The sequence below is a fragment of the Colletotrichum destructivum genome, chromosome 10 (assembly GCF_034447905.1).
Source record: "Colletotrichum destructivum chromosome 10, complete sequence".
Classification (NCBI taxonomy): Eukaryota; Fungi; Ascomycota; class Sordariomycetes; order Glomerellales; family Glomerellaceae; genus Colletotrichum; species Colletotrichum destructivum.
This window is the reverse complement of record NC_085905.1, coordinates 2,866,784-2,884,637: the sequence shown is the minus strand read 5'-3', so window position 1 is coordinate 2,884,637 and position 17,854 is coordinate 2,866,784. Positions and strand designations below refer to the sequence as shown.

At 55.4% G+C, this 17,854-nt stretch overlaps 5 protein-coding genes across 5 annotated transcripts; 1 reads left to right on the top strand and 4 right to left on the bottom strand.

The window, feature by feature from the left end:
- Positions 1–828: 828 nt before the first annotated feature.
- Positions 829–3,883, bottom strand: CDEST_15163 (Putative Cyclin-like domain-containing protein). The gene is made up of 3 exons (XM_062931319.1): positions 2,859–3,883; positions 2,487–2,798; positions 829–2,397 (listed from the first exon to the last, which is right to left on the bottom strand). The coding sequence occupies exons 1-3, from the start codon at positions 3,411–3,413 to the stop codon at positions 2,140–2,142; spliced, it is 1,125 nt and encodes a 374-aa protein (XP_062787370.1). The 5' UTR covers positions 3,414–3,883; the 3' UTR covers positions 829–2,139.
- A 103-nt stretch (positions 3,884–3,986) lies between these two features.
- CDEST_15162 (Putative BAR domain-containing protein) lies at positions 3,987–6,352 on the bottom strand. The gene is made up of 4 exons (XM_062931318.1): positions 5,679–6,352; positions 5,430–5,600; positions 5,243–5,358; positions 3,987–5,174 (listed from the first exon to the last, which is right to left on the bottom strand). Exons 1-4 carry the CDS (start codon positions 5,803–5,805, stop codon positions 4,338–4,340), a joined length of 1,251 nt encoding a protein of 416 aa, XP_062787369.1. The 5' UTR covers positions 5,806–6,352; the 3' UTR covers positions 3,987–4,337.
- Positions 6,353–10,743: 4,391 nt separating this feature from the next.
- CDEST_15161 (Putative phospholipase D/Transphosphatidylase) lies at positions 10,744–12,756 on the top strand. Its single transcript, XM_062931317.1, has one exon. It carries the CDS (start codon positions 11,096–11,098, stop codon positions 12,608–12,610), a length of 1,515 nt encoding a protein of 504 aa, XP_062787368.1. The 5' UTR covers positions 10,744–11,095; the 3' UTR covers positions 12,611–12,756.
- A 1-nt stretch (position 12,757) lies between these two features.
- CDEST_15160 (Putative ThuA-like domain, class I glutamine amidotransferase) lies at positions 12,758–13,581 on the bottom strand. Its single transcript, XM_062931316.1, has one exon. The coding sequence runs from the start codon at positions 13,536–13,538 to the stop codon at positions 12,762–12,764; it is 777 nt and encodes a 258-aa protein (XP_062787367.1). The 5' UTR covers positions 13,539–13,581; the 3' UTR covers positions 12,758–12,761.
- Positions 13,582–14,021: 440 nt separating this feature from the next.
- On the bottom strand, positions 14,022–15,721 carry CDEST_15159 (Putative peptidase M14, carboxypeptidase A). The gene has a single exon (XM_062931315.1). It carries the CDS (start codon positions 15,511–15,513, stop codon positions 14,173–14,175), a length of 1,341 nt encoding a protein of 446 aa, XP_062787366.1. The 5' UTR covers positions 15,514–15,721; the 3' UTR covers positions 14,022–14,172.
- Positions 15,722–17,854: the final 2,133 nt, after the last annotated feature.

The following is a 17,854-nucleotide window of genomic DNA, read 5'->3' as shown; positions in this document are numbered from 1 at the left end:
CTCCGCTCGATTCATGACAAACACTTTGGTGAGCATCCGGCCGGGGGGGTGGCCAATCCCGTCGTCGTGGGTTACAAAAGCAAGCTCATTGCCTAGGCCGAACGAGAATCACAGCCCGTCGGTTTCTTGAACCCCAGACAAGGGTCTTGGTCTACATCACGGCCCAGCCAGGGATTCGGTTTGGAATTGGGGGAGGGGGGGGAGGCACCGGGGGTGGGGCAGGAAATCATCCCTAGCTCAGCATCTCACTAGGCACCTGGCAAATAATCGGGTTGTGCTGGATCATTGACCAGGTGCCAAGTCGATCGTGGAGCTGTTTCTCGCCGGCGTGGAGGCGGAGGAGGTACTTACACGCTGCATCGGCTCGGCGACGATCGAACACAGCCCATCAGCGAGGATTCCCGGCTTACTAGGTCACTGCTGTTGGCTTGCTGGCAAGCCGGGGCAGCTCCGTGTCCAGCTCGCAAGCTTTGTGGTCTTCAAGAGCTTTGTGTTACTGGCAAGAAATGTACGTAAACGAGGAGACAGTAGCAGAGGAGCTGGAAATGCCGTCTGGCCAAGCATGCAATTCCCATCCGGACAGTGACAGAAGAATGGGCATTCTCAAGGCTGGAGATCGGAAAACTACCGTGACAAGCGTGGAAACAGAAAAATGCGGAATGACAGGAATCGTCGTACAACTGGAAGCAGACACTGACAGACCCCAGCAGCCATCAAAGACATTGGACGCCATTGACAGTACGCCGTGTCTTGGGAGCTGCGTAAGCTTGCTCCAGGCCGCAACAGCACAGTCTGTTTGTATAGTACATAAAAAAGTCAATGTCGTCAGGATAGGCGGCTTAGCGCCATTGGAACCGGGAGGGGCTCCGACGGCGCCGACAACAAGAGAGCCGTTCAGGTCTGGTGTGGTTAGGTCGTCGCGTAGAACGCAGAAAACCCACCAGGAACCCATGTCTTTTTAGTCATGTCATCTCTGCAGAGACTGAACCTTAGGGCCAAGTTATCCGTCTTTCAAGCTTCAGGCCTCTCACCTCATCTCAAATTTCCTTCCCTCATGCGGGTTGTGCTTCCAGCCATGTGCGAACAGAACCTTGACCACGATCTCCAAGATAGCATACTTCTGATATCGCCAACTTTCGGTTGCACAGTCTACTTACATGAGACACATAGCAACGTACAAATAGCAAAAAGGGGGGGGAGACGAGGGGAAACTCTATGTCCAATAGGCACAGTCGGTGCAGAGTTACGCTAGACTGTCATTAGCATCCGACTCCCCGCACCATCGCCCAGCGACTAACCAGCGCAGGGCCAGTTGGGCCATTCCCGCTTCCTCCTTTGGCTTCGCCGCGGCGTGTCATTCGTTTGGTGTAAGCAACAGTTTGCTCAACAGGCGTGAGTACTACATGATACATCCGCAAGCTGTCGAGAACCGCATCCGCAAATGGACTAGGGCCCTCGCGTGAAAGCGAGGCCAAGGACGCACCAGCATAAGCTTCCCAGGCCCCCAAGAGCTCCATGGGCCGGTTGTGCCGACATGGTCCCATGTTTTACACCACACAGGTAGACTTTTGCCATAACATCGACAAATCGGTGCGTCATCGATATACTTGAACGATCGCGGTTTTGGCGCCTGGTCCATCCTTTTTGCCAGTGGCTCATTCCTCCACGCGCAGAAATCCTTGCTTGGCGGCTGCAACCTGACTGGCCCTGTTCCTTGCCCAGGACCCCCGGGAACAACAGAGTCGGAACCCTTCGAGGCCTCCGGGCGTGTCCAGCGAAACCTCTCGCGAGGCATCCGGAGAACAAGCCCGAAGTGACCAGCCAACGAACGAGGCGCACACGTTTTGGAATAAGACGACCTGAAGCCTGGTCATGACCACGTCGTCGAGGATCACCGTCGAAACGGGGGAGGGGGGTTAGCGCCTGAGCGGGTAGAATGGCAAATTTGGGTATCGTTTCTCGTATGTATGAATTGGGACACTCCGTCCAGGTTCCATCACCCTTCGGGCGGCCTTGGCGGCGGCGATCGCGACTACTTCGGCGACATCACGCCATGCACTTTTTTTTTGCGCGATTCGGGTGCCCAATTGGTAATAACAGTGTACGGTGGTCCCGGTTTAGGCCCGGTCGTTTCGCTCCTCATCCCAACGCTGGACCAAAGACATCGTCGCCCTCGCCGACCTTCCTCCGCTTGGCGTCTCGCGCATCGTTCCCGTTGAGTACTCCGCCATCTTCGCTGAACACGGCACCGTCGCCCTCGGCCTTTGGACGCCGAGAATCCTTCTGTGATGCCAACTCGCGCCGAGCCTTCTGCAGAGCCACGAGATCTGCACGATCGGGGTCTCTGCACTTTTTGAGCTTTCGTAAAAGCGGCTTGATGAGCTTGGTGCTCTCGGGCTGTGCGTTTCGTCAGCATTGTCGCAATCTTGGAAGCGAGAGGGTCGTAGCAGCAATCTAATATGGGCACCCGACGTGGAACGACTTACAGTTCCCCAATACTCGTCTAGTCTCTCTGGGGGCTCAGTCGCCAACATCTCTCGACATGCTTCTATCGCGCCCATCACCTTGTCTCGTAAGTCGTGTCGTGGTGTCGAATCTGTTCCATTTTCGTTCGATGTAGCGTTCTGGTTGGGGGTAAACGCTCCCTGGACCAGTCTCTCGGTCAGTCCCCGGTCGGCAAGCGAAAGCGCAGCCAGCATGATCTGGCTCGGCGTGTAGTGGAAGTAGGCATCGGTGACGAGAGAGCTAAACTTAAGAACAGCCCGGGCACGAGCATGAGCTGTGTCAATTCGAGCTTTCTACAGCACTTGTCAGCACTTCTCCATCACGGATTCTGTCGGCCGTTACACCCAACACACCTCGAGGTCAGTGTGTCGCCGAAGCTCCAGTATAGCTCCCTCCAACGCACGAAACGGATGTCGGACATCAAATGCGAATCGAACACCCTGGCAGAGCAGGAACTCCCCAGCCAAAATCTCCTCCTCGGTCGTATTAGGGAACTTCTCTGCGAGTTTGGCAAGCCGCATGTACTGTCCTTCGGCCTTGCTTCCGAAGAACAAGCACGTCTTGAGAACGTCCTGGGGCGGATACGTCATGATTGAATTGGTGACATAAAAACGGCGCAGGAAAACGGTCGCAGTTGCCCTGACTTCGGTGGGCATGCCGCAAAAGTCGGCCGCGCGGATCAGATCAACCGTGAAGACCTTCAAGAGTTGAGTTTCTTCTGCAGGAGTCAAGAATTCCGGCAACGGCTCAACGTCTATGTCGACCCGTTTTGTTTCGATGAGGCGACTTGCGATGTGGGTTCGGGCGAGCGAGTTCGTCTGTTCGCGCAGTTCTGCCAGCTTCGATGGCGAGAAGGACCATAATCGATATTGCGTCGAGAGTCGGTATCGGGCATCTTCGGTCGCCATTGCGGCAGATTTGGGCTAGGTAGGCGGGGGTTGCGATCGACGGTTGATAGAAAAGAGAAACGCTATAGGGATGATGACGAGGTTGAGCTGGGTGCCAGACAGTCGATGCGCCGAATCGGCGTTGTTGACTTGTCGAGTTCGAGACGCTATCGATGAGGGCAATTAGCAGTTGAGATTGAGGGTGGAAGCTACAACCAGCAAGTACTGGACAGAGAAGTTGACGATGCCTAGGCTTAACGCGAAACGAGATGGATCTTATCGTTGCCCGATAGGTAGAAAGTAGATTAGAGCTTGAGCCACATGCACGATCACGTGACGTGGCGCAATGAATGCACAGGCCAAAGTAACTGGACGCATCCCTTTGGCCGGGGCCTGACCTCGATGGTAAGGTAGGTTGGTTAGATAGGCGGGTACCTTTTCAGAATCGCCCGAGGATAAGTTTGTTAGATACGAAGAAATGGTTCAGAAAGTTTTTGACTGCTGCTAGGGAGTCGACTACTACAGGTCGAAAAAGAAACTTGGAGGGTGAGTCGGCTATCATGCAAACACAGACAATGGCCGATACAGACGAAACAGCATGACACTACCCACGCCAATCTGCACATTGCACGTTGAGACCACTTTTATAAAACACTTGCAGAGGAATAGCATCCATGTTGAAAAACCTACGAACCTTGGAACCCGCCCATCTCTAATCCTCCAATCCTTCTCAGGTGAGACAACGCAGCCAAGGAACCAACCACTGCGGATCCAGTCCACGGATATTTACACGCCCCAACGCCGTGCTCCAGTCGGAGCCCCCATTCCGACTAGGAATGAACAGTCTATTGATGCAACCAGACGGAAAATCAAGTGTCGCATATTGTGACGCCGAACCCGCAAGCCTCTCTCGTCCACCGAAGAGGCTCAAACAGCAGTGTATATCTAGTATCCGACCTCCCGTTTGGCAGGAATCGGGGGCGCCGGCTTCTTGGCTCGGCTCGGAGGGGGTGGCGGTGGCGCCTTTTTGGACTGGAGGTTGCTTGTGCTTCTAGTCAAGCTACTCCCCATACTGGTCGCTGGGCTTGCGCTGCGGTCGTTCCATTCCGGACTGCCACTACCGCTCATCGTGTGTTCATCGTCGCGATCGGCAAAGACGTCACTGGCAAGTGGTCTGCCTGTAGGTCTCAGATTGCCCCGAAGAGATCCAATATGGGAGACGTTGGGCACAGGAGGCGTGGCGGCGATGGAGCGTCGATCGGTGGCGGCAGAACCCTGGAACGTCTGGGATCTAGCAATAGTCGGTCTCGGGGTTGTGTCTGCGGAAGCGCCGTATTTGGCCTCGGATCGGTTGGAGCGGATAGGCATGCGGACGGGCATCGGTTCGGGTTCTTCCTCGACGTGGTTGACGCGGGCCGAGTACTCGTTGAAGGAGCGGGCCGTGTTGGACCTCCCGCGACCGTTGTTATAACGACGGTCGGTGGGCGACGGAGGTGCGTTGCCACCGGCCCAGTTCTGGCGCAGACGGCGCAGCTCTTCGGCGCAGCGTTCGTGGTAGCTCAACTCGGCGTCGAGCAGACTGGTCAGGTCGCGGACGTTGTCGGTCTCGGCGTCCTTGATGTCCTGCATGCGCCGCATGACGTCCTCGCCGGCTTCCTCGTACTTGGCGCGGGCAGTGCGCAACTCCTCCTCGAGACGGAAATCCTCGCGCTTTGCCTTCTGCATCTTGCTAATACTCGCATCGTAGGCCAATCGGCGCGACTCGAGCTTCTTCCGTGCGGCCTGCGGAGAGTGTGTCAGATGGGACGGGCTGAAACCACGACTGGTTGAGCAATGACGTCGGTACGTACCTGATACTCTTTCATCATAGCCAGCGATCTCTCGACAGAGACGAGCCAGTTGTCGGTCACATCGGAGGCGTAGCTTTCCTGGATGCCAGCGAGGCGCTCGTTCGTCCGACCAAGAGCTGGGGGAGATTGAGGTCAGTGATGGTCGTAGGGGAGAACTGCGAGAGCAGATGGTGGGGAAAGACCGTACAAAGCAGACAGGCGCCGAACTCGGAGTCGGGCTCGAATTCCTCGCCGTGAGAAATCATCATACGACCGACGAAAGCAATCGGCAGTCCTTTCTCCTTGTCTTCAAAGGCCTCACCGCGGCGGGCGATCCATTTAACGTATGTGTTTGTGGATTTCTGGAGTCTCTCCATTCCTAGCGGGCCATAATGTTAGCATCGGCGTCTCCTGGGCGCGCATGTCGGGCGCGGGGATGGGTGGTTGGCGTGCGTACCATCATATCGCAACTGCATCTCCATTTCCAAGTTTCTGAACTCGTCTGTCTGACCCGTCTTAGATTCGGATCCCATCTTTTCGCCTGCCCATTGGAAGGCGCGGTCGAATTTCTTGGTGAAGTTCATGGCTGCGGTTGGCGAAGTCTGTCGCTAGAGGATCGAATTGAGCAGGGACAGGGTGTTCGATTAGGTAGAGAGCGGAAGTCGGATCGTCAACGATGGTATTAGGGAATCAAGTCGAAGATAGGATCGGTCGATGCCAGCATTCAACGGGTGATTGTAGTGAATGAATAATGGGGGGTGGTGGTGGTGGTGGTGGTGGGAAGTTGGCAGTAATCGTTGGAAGTGTCGTAAAGTGAGGGTACCTTGGTAGGGTAGTGAAAGATGACGACGGGCTGAAAGCGAAAAGAGGTCGAAAAAGAAGATGGATGGGAGCAGCAGGAGGTCCCGGAGCAATGGGTAGAAGAGGAAGAGAAAGAGTGCGGCGTGTGTATCTGTATGGTGGCAAGAGGGTTGGTTATCACACACGGCCAAACACTGGTCGACAATGCATGGGCCAGGGAGGGACGGATGGAGTTGATTGGGTACGATGTGCCCGTGAGGTGAGGTACTTCTATGTAAGTAAAGCAGGCGAGGAAGGAGGACCGTGGGAGGGGTGGGATGGGAACGGTTATAACAATCGGGAGAATGAGGAGGGGGGAGCAAGCGAGCGAGAAAGAGAGAGATCAGTCCCCGTTTTGGGATTTGGGAGAGCTATCACTAGGGGGTCAAGCAAGGGTGAGTAAATGGTAGATGGATGGGGAAATGGCTCCGTCAAAAGAAGGGCAGGATGGCAATTGTTGACCAGGGCAATGCACCAGGAAGCAGGAAATGCTACGAGGGATCCGTATCGGTGGGAGGAGTAGTGTGTGTTATTTTCTCTCCGTCCAGGCCCAACTTCCATCCCCAATGCTTTGATGGAGTGCAGGTGCTGTGCTGTTCTCAGTTGTCTGTTGCGGGAGGTGGGTTTTGGAGGCGAACCAAGGCACAAGCTAAGGCATGCAGGTACGTATCAAGTGGGGTGTGTTGGGTGTCATTCCCTGCACCTGGGGACTCTTCATTCACCAAGGGCCAAGGGGGTAGGGAAGCAGGGGCAGTACCTCCTACGCTAGGTACAGATGCACACATACAGTACACACGACTACGACAGCACCAAGATCATTGATGGCAGAACAGGATTCAGAGTAGGTAGGAGAGAGAAAGACAGAGAGAGAGAGAGAGAAAGACAGAGAGAGACAGGGAGAGAAAGCGGGAGAGGGAGAGAGAGAGAGAGAGAGAGAGAGAGAGACAGAGAGAAAGAGAAAGAGAGAGAAGGGAGCGTGTCGCGTTGGAGGTCAGTGGCCACAAGCCATCAGAGTTCGAGCCTAGAGTTTGAAAGATGACAAGACGCAGACACAGTACGTACCTCGACTTCCACACTTCCACTGTATCTGTACAGTAGGTACCTACCTACCTTGTGTAAGGGCAACCGGGAGACGTTTCCCAAGTTGCAGATACGGATTCTCTTCGGTCCTGCTACGAGCCTGATATCGAATCCTACTCACGATCATGTTCCTATCTTTGCGGCGCCACAACTCATGCACAACGAACCGGCCAGTGGACGACACCGACGGGCACTTTGAGTTGTTGGTCATCCGGCTGCCTCGGCCAGCACAGCACAGCACAGCATGGCATGGCATAGTATGGCAATTAGCTCGCTGCCAAACAATTAGGTAGCAGCCCCGGCTCTCCGCCAACCTGCCGTATCAGTAGTACCAAATTGGCTGGCACCTTGAATTTGCTGAGCCGCTGGGGAACATGAGTGAGACGACAGCAAGGACCCGCTCTCTCAGGTTCGAGAATGGAAAGAGATTGGAGGCGGGGTATGTATGGCGCAGTGGGTGGAGAGGGCGTACTGGTTCAACCACAAGGACCTCCGTTTCAAGCGTCGTGGGACGCACTGGCACATGTACCTCTTCTTCAACGGTACCTCCCAGTTTCTAAGGGGGAGGGCAGGAGAAAGGGTCCAGCCAGAGACGGCCCACGGCGTTTCCTGCAATAGCAACACACAATGGCACAATGCCTTGCTTCTTCTAGCCCGGGCGGTTGATCGGAGTCGACTATGCAGCATCCCGACAGGGCCTGGATCGTGACAGCTGCACCTGCTGCAGCAGCAGTCAGTATGGATTGATTGAAATGCCAAACTGATAGATGCCGCCGCGCTTGCGGCTGGGCTGCTCGCGGCGAACAGAAATGAAATGGTTGGAGGCATCAGGTGGTGAGGCATTTGAAAGTGGCCATTAGCCGGATTCGTCGGTCGTCTCCGGCGGCACGGATTTCCTTTAGCGAAAGACGAGGGAGGGGCAACGGATGGAGATATCAAGACTGCCACCCTTGGATTGTGGCATACGGACTCACGAAAGGATAAGGTGTCCCAGTGCAGAAGGAGCAGGAGCAGGATGACGAGGACCTCGGGATTGCATCGCGTCGCGTCGCATCGCATCGCATTCAAACGTCGGCCTCGTGGATGGAACTGGCCTGGCTGAGAATCGCTGGCTAGCCACAAGCCACCCATCATCATCAATGGCTTTCCCCCTGGAATGTCACTCGACACCTTTCCTCCGCGTCGGGAATGACAAGGGTGGCCAAAGAGCCAGACGGACACAATCACACGCGCCATCTTGCACGCCAATCCATCGACCGTTCCAGGCGTTCTTCGTTCTAGCGGCTGTACGTGCAGACCGAGCTATTCCTTGCCAAGTTGTGCCAGCGGGTTGGCTATTGTAATCGGGCTTGTTTGGTTTCTCTCGGCGTTCTCCAGTCGTCGCACTCTCAGGTATTTGCTGTTACGATGGTTCTCTTCCGACGATTGATGAGCAGTCTCGCCATGCAAATCCGAATCGCGGGGACGTGGATTCGAGCACCACCCAACCATTCCCGCATTACACTACCTTCCCTAGCCAAGAGTGAGTGAGTCCACCAACCTGTCCTGTATGCTCCAGCGCCGACTTGTTCGCTGCACCTGGCGCTGTCCCACCGTTTGGGGCCGGGAACCTGTCAGCCACTCGAAAGGCCGAGACGACTCGCACAGCGGACTAAGCACGCGCTCACAGTACACACGCCCACACACCACCACCACTACCTTAGCTGGGATCCAGGAACACGCCCGATCTCCTTGACCCGCCACCCACACGGAGCAATGGCTGTGCTAAATCGAGACGGGGCGAGACGGGGGCAGGTAAGACGGGGGTCGTTGGGGAATAGGGACGGAACTGGATAGGTGGGACCACAGCCGGTCCTCGTCCTCTCTCCAGAGTCCCATCTAACGCTACTCTGAGGGTCCCGAAAGGCTCAGGAGGATTTTTCCCGGTCTTGGTTCCCTTAGCTCCTCTTCCTGTATCCATACCTCGTGGCACACCATGCCCTCTGCGAGTGTCAGAAAGCCCTACCATCAGGTGCCCATAAAGGTCAAACGTGCGAGCCATCGCGGAAGCCAAAATGGTAGGTCTCGAGGAGGCATTGAATTGCCGCTATCCGAAGTTTGATTGATATTTGGGCCTACATCCTTCGTTCATTGCTGGCTCCATGCACCCCATTTATCATCAATCGAAATCCCGGACCGCCGTCGGCGTCACGTGAGGGGAGTGCCACAAACTTGAACCAGCTCGGGCTATTTCATGAGCAAAAGTGGAACGGCAGCTAACGGCGAGCGCCAGTACTAGCTAGACGTGGCTGCCACCTGTCATGCTGGCCACCTGTCATGCTGGCCACCTGTCATCTGCCGCACTTGCCACGAATCACTGCTGTGTATAGGTAGTAGCTAGTAGCTAGTAGCCTTGTCCACTGGTGAGGTAGAAGGAGTCAAGTGCGCGCTCCTGCCGTTGGATGTTCTCATCAGAAAGGATGGAAATAGTTCAATGGCTCCCTTGGCAGGTGTTCCACTTCACCAACCGACAGTCCAAGTGACATTCTTGTCCTCCTGCAGTCTGGTCACTCGGTCTTCGTCTTCAACAACCACACGTGTATCTGTATCCGTAGGCTCCCGTTCTCTCCCGCTAGCCAAGTCCAAACTTTGTTTTCTCGCCCCGGAATCATTTGACACACGGCGGACAGGCCGGACAATTCTCGACGTTCTGAAGCGACCCTGACCCTGACCCTGAGCCCTGACTGACTCTGGCCCAACCTCTGAGGCAATGTATCCGACACGGAGAGGTATACACGCAAATTCGTACACTTTCATCGGATGCCCGTTACCAGTCTTCTTTCTTTCTTTGCCACGCTCTTGGAGGCGCCACGTACGTATTCTGTTGGGCGACGCCAGCGCCAGCGCCCAAACTGCCGCCTGTGGCAGTGGCAGTGGCAGTGGTCGTGGGCCATGATCCGATATCATCGTCTGCCTCGCTGACGAAGCGCCCATTCAATCGACCCGGGTCACCTAGACTCCTCGACTCGAGTTGGTCAGCTTGGCACCGAACTTGCCGGGTCGGGTCCACGAGACTGTGACTTTGCACTGGCGTCCGTTTGTCACAGACTCACAGTGCTACCGTATTCTCCCCTCGCATCCAACGTTTTCCCATGTACGACTCGGGGACATTGAGAACAACGTCCCGGCCGTCCAAGGTGCGGTGCTCAGTTTCATGCATCGCCGCTAGCGGATCGGCTTGTCTGGGACATGTCACTTCGGCTCTGAGTCTGGGCGCTTGTTAGCGCTGTAGATCCTCTCAGCGTGTTACTCCTTCACTGTAGTGGCTATCCGTACACTGGCGAGCTCGCACCTCAGAACACTACCACCCCGCAACACGTTGCACGAGAACAAAAGCGCGCCGCGGTCATTGCCATTAGCCAATTGCCAGTTGCCAAACCGCAGTGCAAGCAAGTCGCAAGTCGTCCCGCACTAGGACAACCGCTGCATCGCTGAAGCTTCCTGCGACTGCGCCTCAATCTCTCTCACCAAAACTTGGCCCACCGCTGCTAGGATCAGGCCGGTGTGTCGGCAGTAAGTAATCTTACCCCTAAACCTCTCCTCTCCTCTCCTCTCGCAGGCTGCTCTATTTGATTCTGCGCTGATGTTTGGGTCTCCAACTGGCATTAAAAATCCTAGTTACTGCAAGGCCCATGCGAAGCCGACGTCCGCGTACATCGTATCGTATCGTACCAGGGCGCCACACACTCAGCAAGCCCCCTTGTGCGTGCCCTTCCCGGAGCCATGACAGGCCGCGTCTTGCAACCCCCCCTATGACGACACCGCGCTGGCTCTTCATCGCGTAACACTCGTATCAGTCAGTCAGTCAGTCATCCGTCCGACCAAGCCACGACCTGAGAGCTCGGAACCCTTGCTCCCTGATACTCACCATTAACAACAACCTTTCAGCCTCATACCAACTGTGGCCTGTCGGAAATGACATCACACTCGTTTCCATCGGCGTTTCTCGACAATTGGATTCACACTCTCAAATCGACCCGCGGCGAACAACTCGACGACTTCCCCAACTATCACCTCTCAGACCCCGAGAGCCTTGTGACGACATGCAGCCCCAAGTCGCTCGTCGTTGGCAACGGCGCCGCCATCTACAGGAACACGCTTCTCCCGGCCATCCTGTCCGCGAAACATGAGGTCATCTTGGTGACCTGCTTCTGGGCCCCGTCCGATACCCTAACCGCCATCAAGGAGACCCTAGAGCTTCTCGCCCAACAACGACTGGAATCCATTCGGACTTCTGGCGAGGACGCCGTCGCTCCATTACGCGTCCGCATCGGGTTTTCGTCCCGTAGCTTCTTCCAGAAGATCTTCCATCCGTGGTCGAGGGACGGATACGCGTACCCAACCTCGGCATGGCCAAAGCTCGGGTTGCCTCCCGACGCCACCCTCGAGGCGGCCCGCATTGAACTGTCTGTCAAGAGCCTGTTCTTCTTGCCATTCAGCGTCATGCATCCCAAGTTCGTCATTGTCGACCGCAAACGCGCCTGGATGCCCAGCTGCAACGTGAGCTGGGAGACGTGGTTCGAAGGCTGCATCGGGTTCGAAGGGGCCGCCGTCGCCCAGCTCGTGAGATTCTACTCTCACGTATGGGAGCCAGCCAGCCCTCGGCGTGTCCCCGACGACGGCGACGATGACCACAACGGAACTAGCGGTGGGATGACAAATTGGCGACCAGGCCATTTCAATGAAGACGCTGATCGGACTATGACTGATGAACCACCTTGCAACGACGAGACCGCGTATCGTCGGCTGAACCTCGCTACTCTGCCGCCGTGTCCAACGATACTCTTGCCCTCGTCCCATCACTGGAACCCCGGCTTCCGCTACATTCCCTTGTGGAGGCGGACCACTGCGCCAGCAACCCCCCTGAACGCAGCGTTGCTATCTTTATTTGCGTGTGCCCGGACCGACATCGACATCGTGACACCCAACCTGACTTGCCGGACGGTCGTCGATGCACTTCTGGACGCTCTGCGCCGCGGTGTCAACGTCCGCATCAGGACGAGCAAGAACATGATGTTGATCGAGCAGCTCGTGACGGCCTGCACGACGACCGAGTGGACACTTCAGTCTCTCATCAAGCGATACCGCCAAGCCTGCACGGAGTGGGGCCGAAAACGATCGGGTGACGCCGAGTCCCAGCTGCAACGTCCTGGCCGTCTCGACATCTACTACTACCGCCCGAACTTGCAGGCGTCGGCGGTGCGGGACCCAGAAGAGCCGGTCGTGTCACATTTAAAGATGACGCTTGTCGACAGGGAGTACCTCTGCTTGGGCTCCGGCAACCTGGACAGGGCCAGCTGGTACACGAGTCAGGAGCTGGGCATCCTGCTACACATTCCCGACTTCAAACATGACATTTGGTCTGAATCCCTTGAGTCCAGAATAGAAGTGCGATTCAGCGGTGGTGTTGGCGACGGAATGGCAGGCTAGGTAGTCAGCCACTCCATTCGATGAGTTGAGTTTATGTACCTTTGCCTATGTGTATATGCATGCTCATGTACCCTATACACGGCGTCGCCGTAATATACCCATCATGCTCTGCATTTCTTATCAATCCATGTCTTGGTCGTTCGCTTCAACGTTATTGAGACGGCGAGGACTGCAGCAACTGGGGGCACACGATGTCGTCCCGACGAGCAGTCCAGACAATAGCTCTAAGAATTTGGTCCATGAACCACCCATCCTTATAGGCCTCGTTGTAGTGACCCAGGCCCATGTAGAACGAGCGGCCACCATCGAACTCCTGGCACCATGCAAGCGGGTGATCATCCCCCATGGCACCGCCCTCAAAGGTGGACGGGTCGCCCCGAGCCAGGATATGGAGATTCTTGTTGTCCCTGGGATGCGACAAGAAGTTGTACCACTCGTCAGTCCACTGTTTCCAAGTCTGGTCGGCCTCCTCCACCGTATTCATTGCGTGACCCCCGTCCCGCCTTGTGATGAAATGCTCCGGGTCCTCAACTATGCACACGCCCTCCTCGGGCGGTGGATGTTGGTCGAAATGGGCGCCGACGAGCTCCCCGTACCATTCATCCTCCCGCAAGCCGGACGCGGCGGCATGCACACCAACAAAGCCGCCACCTGACTGCACGTAGCCTCTCAACGCGCCGAGCTGAGCCGTGTCGAGAAAATTGCCCGTGCAGTGGAGGAAGACGACGGTGGCATAGGTCGCGAGGGAGGGCAGGGTGATAGTGGCCTCGGCGTCCTCGCTGGCGTCGACGGTGAAGAGGCCTGTCCGGTTGCCGAGGGATTTCAGGGCCGAGACTGCGGCAGGGATGGAGTCATGGCGGAAGCCTGATGTCTTGCTAAAGACGAGGATGTGGAAGGGCTCTGTGGGTGATTTGGAAGTGGACGCCATCTTTGGCAGAACAAATAGCGAGTAGCGATAGATGATGGTGAATGTGGTGTGGCGAGCTTGGAGAGGGGCTCAGCAATTGAGGGGTCTTAGGAATCAAATTCCTCAATATTCGCCAATCACCGGCTGTGTGTTCTAGTGGATTATGATTTCTCGTTCACAAGTATGTGCACTTGATCCCGAGAAGGTCGCAGGTTCGAGCCCTGCCACGGTCATAGCAATTGAACTTTTTGTTTTCTGCGACTACTTTCTGTCGCCGTCTATCAACGTTCTACTTCAATGTTTTGTTAATTTTGATGACGGTTTGAAACATTGGGTGACCTGTCTGGCCTTCGTCCATCAGCTTGTCTCTCAATCGATGAATTTGCTGCTTGAGCGGCTATTTAGGGCTGCAAATGGTAGGGTCTCTACGATGTTCTGTCACTCTCTTATGCACCTGTAAAGTTCATCGTTCATATCTGACATTGATATCTCCTCGAAAGGTTATTATAAGCTTGTATGAGAAACGCGCCGGAGTTGACTCCGGAAATCTTCCCGGCTACCGAGGAGTGTCTATTCGTCTAGCCCGTTTAGCTCGTCAACCCATATCAAAGAGGAGCTTTCCCGCTCCTCCTCCTCCACATCCTGATCAAGAACCTCACGCCTCACAAGAAGCCGGCTCGCCGACGCCAATCTCAGACGCAGCTAGCAGGTACTCCATGAAGCCGGCGCTCGTCTCAAGCAGGTTCTGGTGGTACTGGTCAGGGGTTGGATAGAACGGGCAGCTGGCCTGGTTGTTGCCAAATCCGAACTCGACGGTGAAGCCGTGAATCTTGCCGAGCGAGGGGTCTGCGAAGTGGCGCGAGTAGGCATAGTCGTCGCTGGCACCTGACGTCGGGTACAGGTACGCGCTCTGCTGGACCTCGTAGTGACGTCCCACGGCGGCGTCCATGGCGTTACCCATGCGCATCGCCGCGAACACCTTCTCCGACCAGTCGCTGCTCGGGATGTACTCGCCGTAGATGCCGTTGTTCGACGGCGTGTCGGGCATCAGACCCCTCACGGCGTCGTACGACTCGTTCAGGAAGTTCATGTACGGCTTGCGCAGCTGGTTCTCGTCGCTGCCCCAGTTGTACAGCACAACACCGATGTAGCTGTGGATGTCCATGAACCACCTCACCTCCTTGTGCTCGTCCATCACCCACTTGATGCTCTTGGTCTCGGGCTCCGAGAATGCGCTGACACCGTGGTACGTCTGGGCACGTGGGTTTTCCGATGCGACGTTGGGTCCGACGCTGGGCGCAAAGTCTTTGAGGAAGTCGAACAAAAAGTCAAAGTTGCGGTTCAGGTCGATGCCGACGGCGTTCGGGTCGCCTCCCGACGCGGCGGGGTTACGGTTCTTGCGCCAGCAGCTGTGCGTCGCCTGGTCGTACGCCACGCCGTCGGGGTTGCTCAGGGGCGTGAAGACGATGCCCGTCGACAGCGCGCGCTGCACGTCGCAGTTGGAGTACGTGCGGCCGCCGAACGTGAGGCCCTCGCCGTGCTTGTTCGCGTACAGGAGGTCCGAGATGAAGTAGACGATGTTGTCCGAGGCGCCGCGCTCACGGGCGTGAATGGCGGCGTTGAAATAGACGCGGTAGGCGTCGCTGCAGTTGCCGGAGCCGCCGACCTTTGCGCCGAACCAAGACGCGTTTTGGTACGTCTTGTAGGGAGACTCGAAGTATTCGATGTCGTACTCTTCGACGAGCCCGCGGACGGCGCTCTTGATCTCGTTGACGTTGAGGAGGGTCTCGAGGTTCGTGCCAGAGGGCTGGGAACCGAGGCCACGGGGAAATTTCTTTCCTCCTTCGAAGCGGTCGCCCGTGCCGATGGCGATGCCCGTGTTCGAGCCCGCAGCCTGGCGACGAGCGATGTGGCCGCCCGAGGCTTCGCCGGGGAGAATGCAGGCCTCGCCCAAGAGGGCGAGGGAGAGAAAGGCGTAAGCTTGCGAGGTCTTCATTATCGCGCCGTCAGCGGAGGAGGCAAACTCTGGGTCTAGGTGTCGGAGGAAGCCCGCGAAGTCAAGGGGAGAGGAAAACGAGCGACGAGAGAGAACACGGCTGACGACGGCAGTATGGATAAGGCGACGACGCGATATTTACAGAGTCGCCAAGCCGTCCATCCCTCTCTCTCTCTCTCTTTCTCTCTTTCTCTCGTGACCAGCTCCGCCCGAACCACACACCCCGGCCGTGTGTCGCTACGCGATGATGTTTGTGATGATGTTGGATTACCAGGGTCATCGGTCAGTTCCGGTCCCTGTCTGCGGTTATCGTTGCTCCTATTTGCCGGCTGCTGGACACGACAGGTGGATGGCTGCAGCTTGAGCAGCAAGGTCTCGTTCCTGTTGCTCTCCCTTGTCTTTCTGTACCCTTCCTGCCTTCGTGTTCCTGAGCCAACGCCACGATCCGACTTTGACGGGGCCTGAACGAGACCGGGGCACACATCGATCCTAGATAAAGGTGAGCTCAATCGGGCAGCTATAAACACAGACCGAGCTTGTAATACGCTGGATTCTCTGCCAATGACGGGCTGATTGATCCAAGGCTGCTGAGACTAGGTACTAAAATTCAGCGACGACGCGTTGCGCGACGGGATTGGTCGGTCTAGAGATGTAATGCCCATTTTCTTTTCTTGTCTGTGGGCTTGGTATGCCCTTGGCGAGGACCTTTTGCAACGTCCAAGACGCGAACCGAGCAGGGGATCGTTCTGGGCCATACGCGTCGATTTGCTCTCCTTCGCGGCCCCCACGGCGACACTGGGGGTGCAATGTCAAACTACGGCTTGGTGGAGATCGTTCGGGACGGCTCCGGTGACTGCGGGGGTGCCTTAGGCCCGATTCGGCAGGTCGTTGTAGCCCCCCGGAGATTGCAAGCAAAAAGACGTCCCGATAAGCCTATTGACTCAAAGTGCCAGGGGGTTTTTGGGCTGCCCACATGTTTCTGCGGCACTGCCGACGTCAACCAAATGCTGTGCTTTATCTGGGGAATTGCGGAATTCTCGACTTCAGCCTTGACCTGTGGATCCAAGGCCTGAAATGGATAACCCTCAGCGCACCTTCTGGACCTCTGTGCAGTCTCGCCATCTTGTGAGTACTTCGGGTCTTCGTTACGACTCACTCCACGATAAAGGCAATTCTACTAGCGTTGCTGGAGAGCTTGACTTCAATGTCTTGCATGAAGGCGTGTATTGTCAAGCTTTGCCATTGTTACCATACCTAAAAAACAACAGCCCGGTGTACCATTTTAGCACGTTAATGGGCTGCATTTATCAGATGTTACCTTTCTTCCTGTGAAGAGTCAGTGTTGACTTTCACTTTCACGAACACCATAACAGTCTTTGGAAATGAGGAGGGGTTCTTGTGGCAGAACACACATGCCCTTTGACAAGAAGACCTCTTCCTATTATTCATTAGCCTACTACCTAATTAGAAACTTCCGCCCATTAACACGTTACGCTATCCAAATTTTCTAAAAGCAATCGTTCACTATGTCTTGCTTGATTCAGAGTCACTGATGTACGAAAAAGAATGCCATTGAAAATGCGTGCTTTTATATGTTGTGACTGATGAGAGCCAGAGAAGTGTTCCTTTTCACACCCCCAGCTTCGGGCCCAACCGGCCAGAGTTATCACTTAAAGCAATTCTGTGCTGCTTGCTTGCAGCTTCCATTCATGTCAGACTATCGAAGTTCTTCCTTTTACCCCACAAACCGGATGTTTAAACCCGCGGCAAAGGAATCGTAAGAGCAAACTGTTCCAAGTTGGAAGTCCCCGCGTCAGTCACGTTGCGAAAAAGGCATAATCCAAGCTTGAATATAGCATGGCAATAAGGACGAGCATGAAACGCCACTCGATATTTCATTGTAGATTGTCTTCCATTGAATCTCCCCTAATCACATGTTGGATGCTGTTCGGATGCTGTTTGTGATGCTGATGACGTCATTTCTTAGACAGACGTCTAAAGTCTTCTTCAATGGAGATTCTAAATAGATGTTGGCTGTATCTACATTCTGTAAACACGGCATCAGGAAGAATTCTGTGGTGACGTTTAGGTCGAACTCTTTATAGTTCTCTCCAGTCTTGTAACGCCCAAGAAAGCAGCCCGAAAAGTCCTATCGATCGGTATAAATTGGTCTTCTGCCAAGAGAACCATATTCCTGTGATCTACTTAGAACACCTCACACAAGTTTGTGTTTTCAAACGTTTTGTATAGTCATGTTTTGCGATGGGTTCCTGAGGGGGTGCAGTTTTGAAATTTTTGTTCTCTGTAAAGAATATTTGATTCTTCAGCAATCTTGCGCACG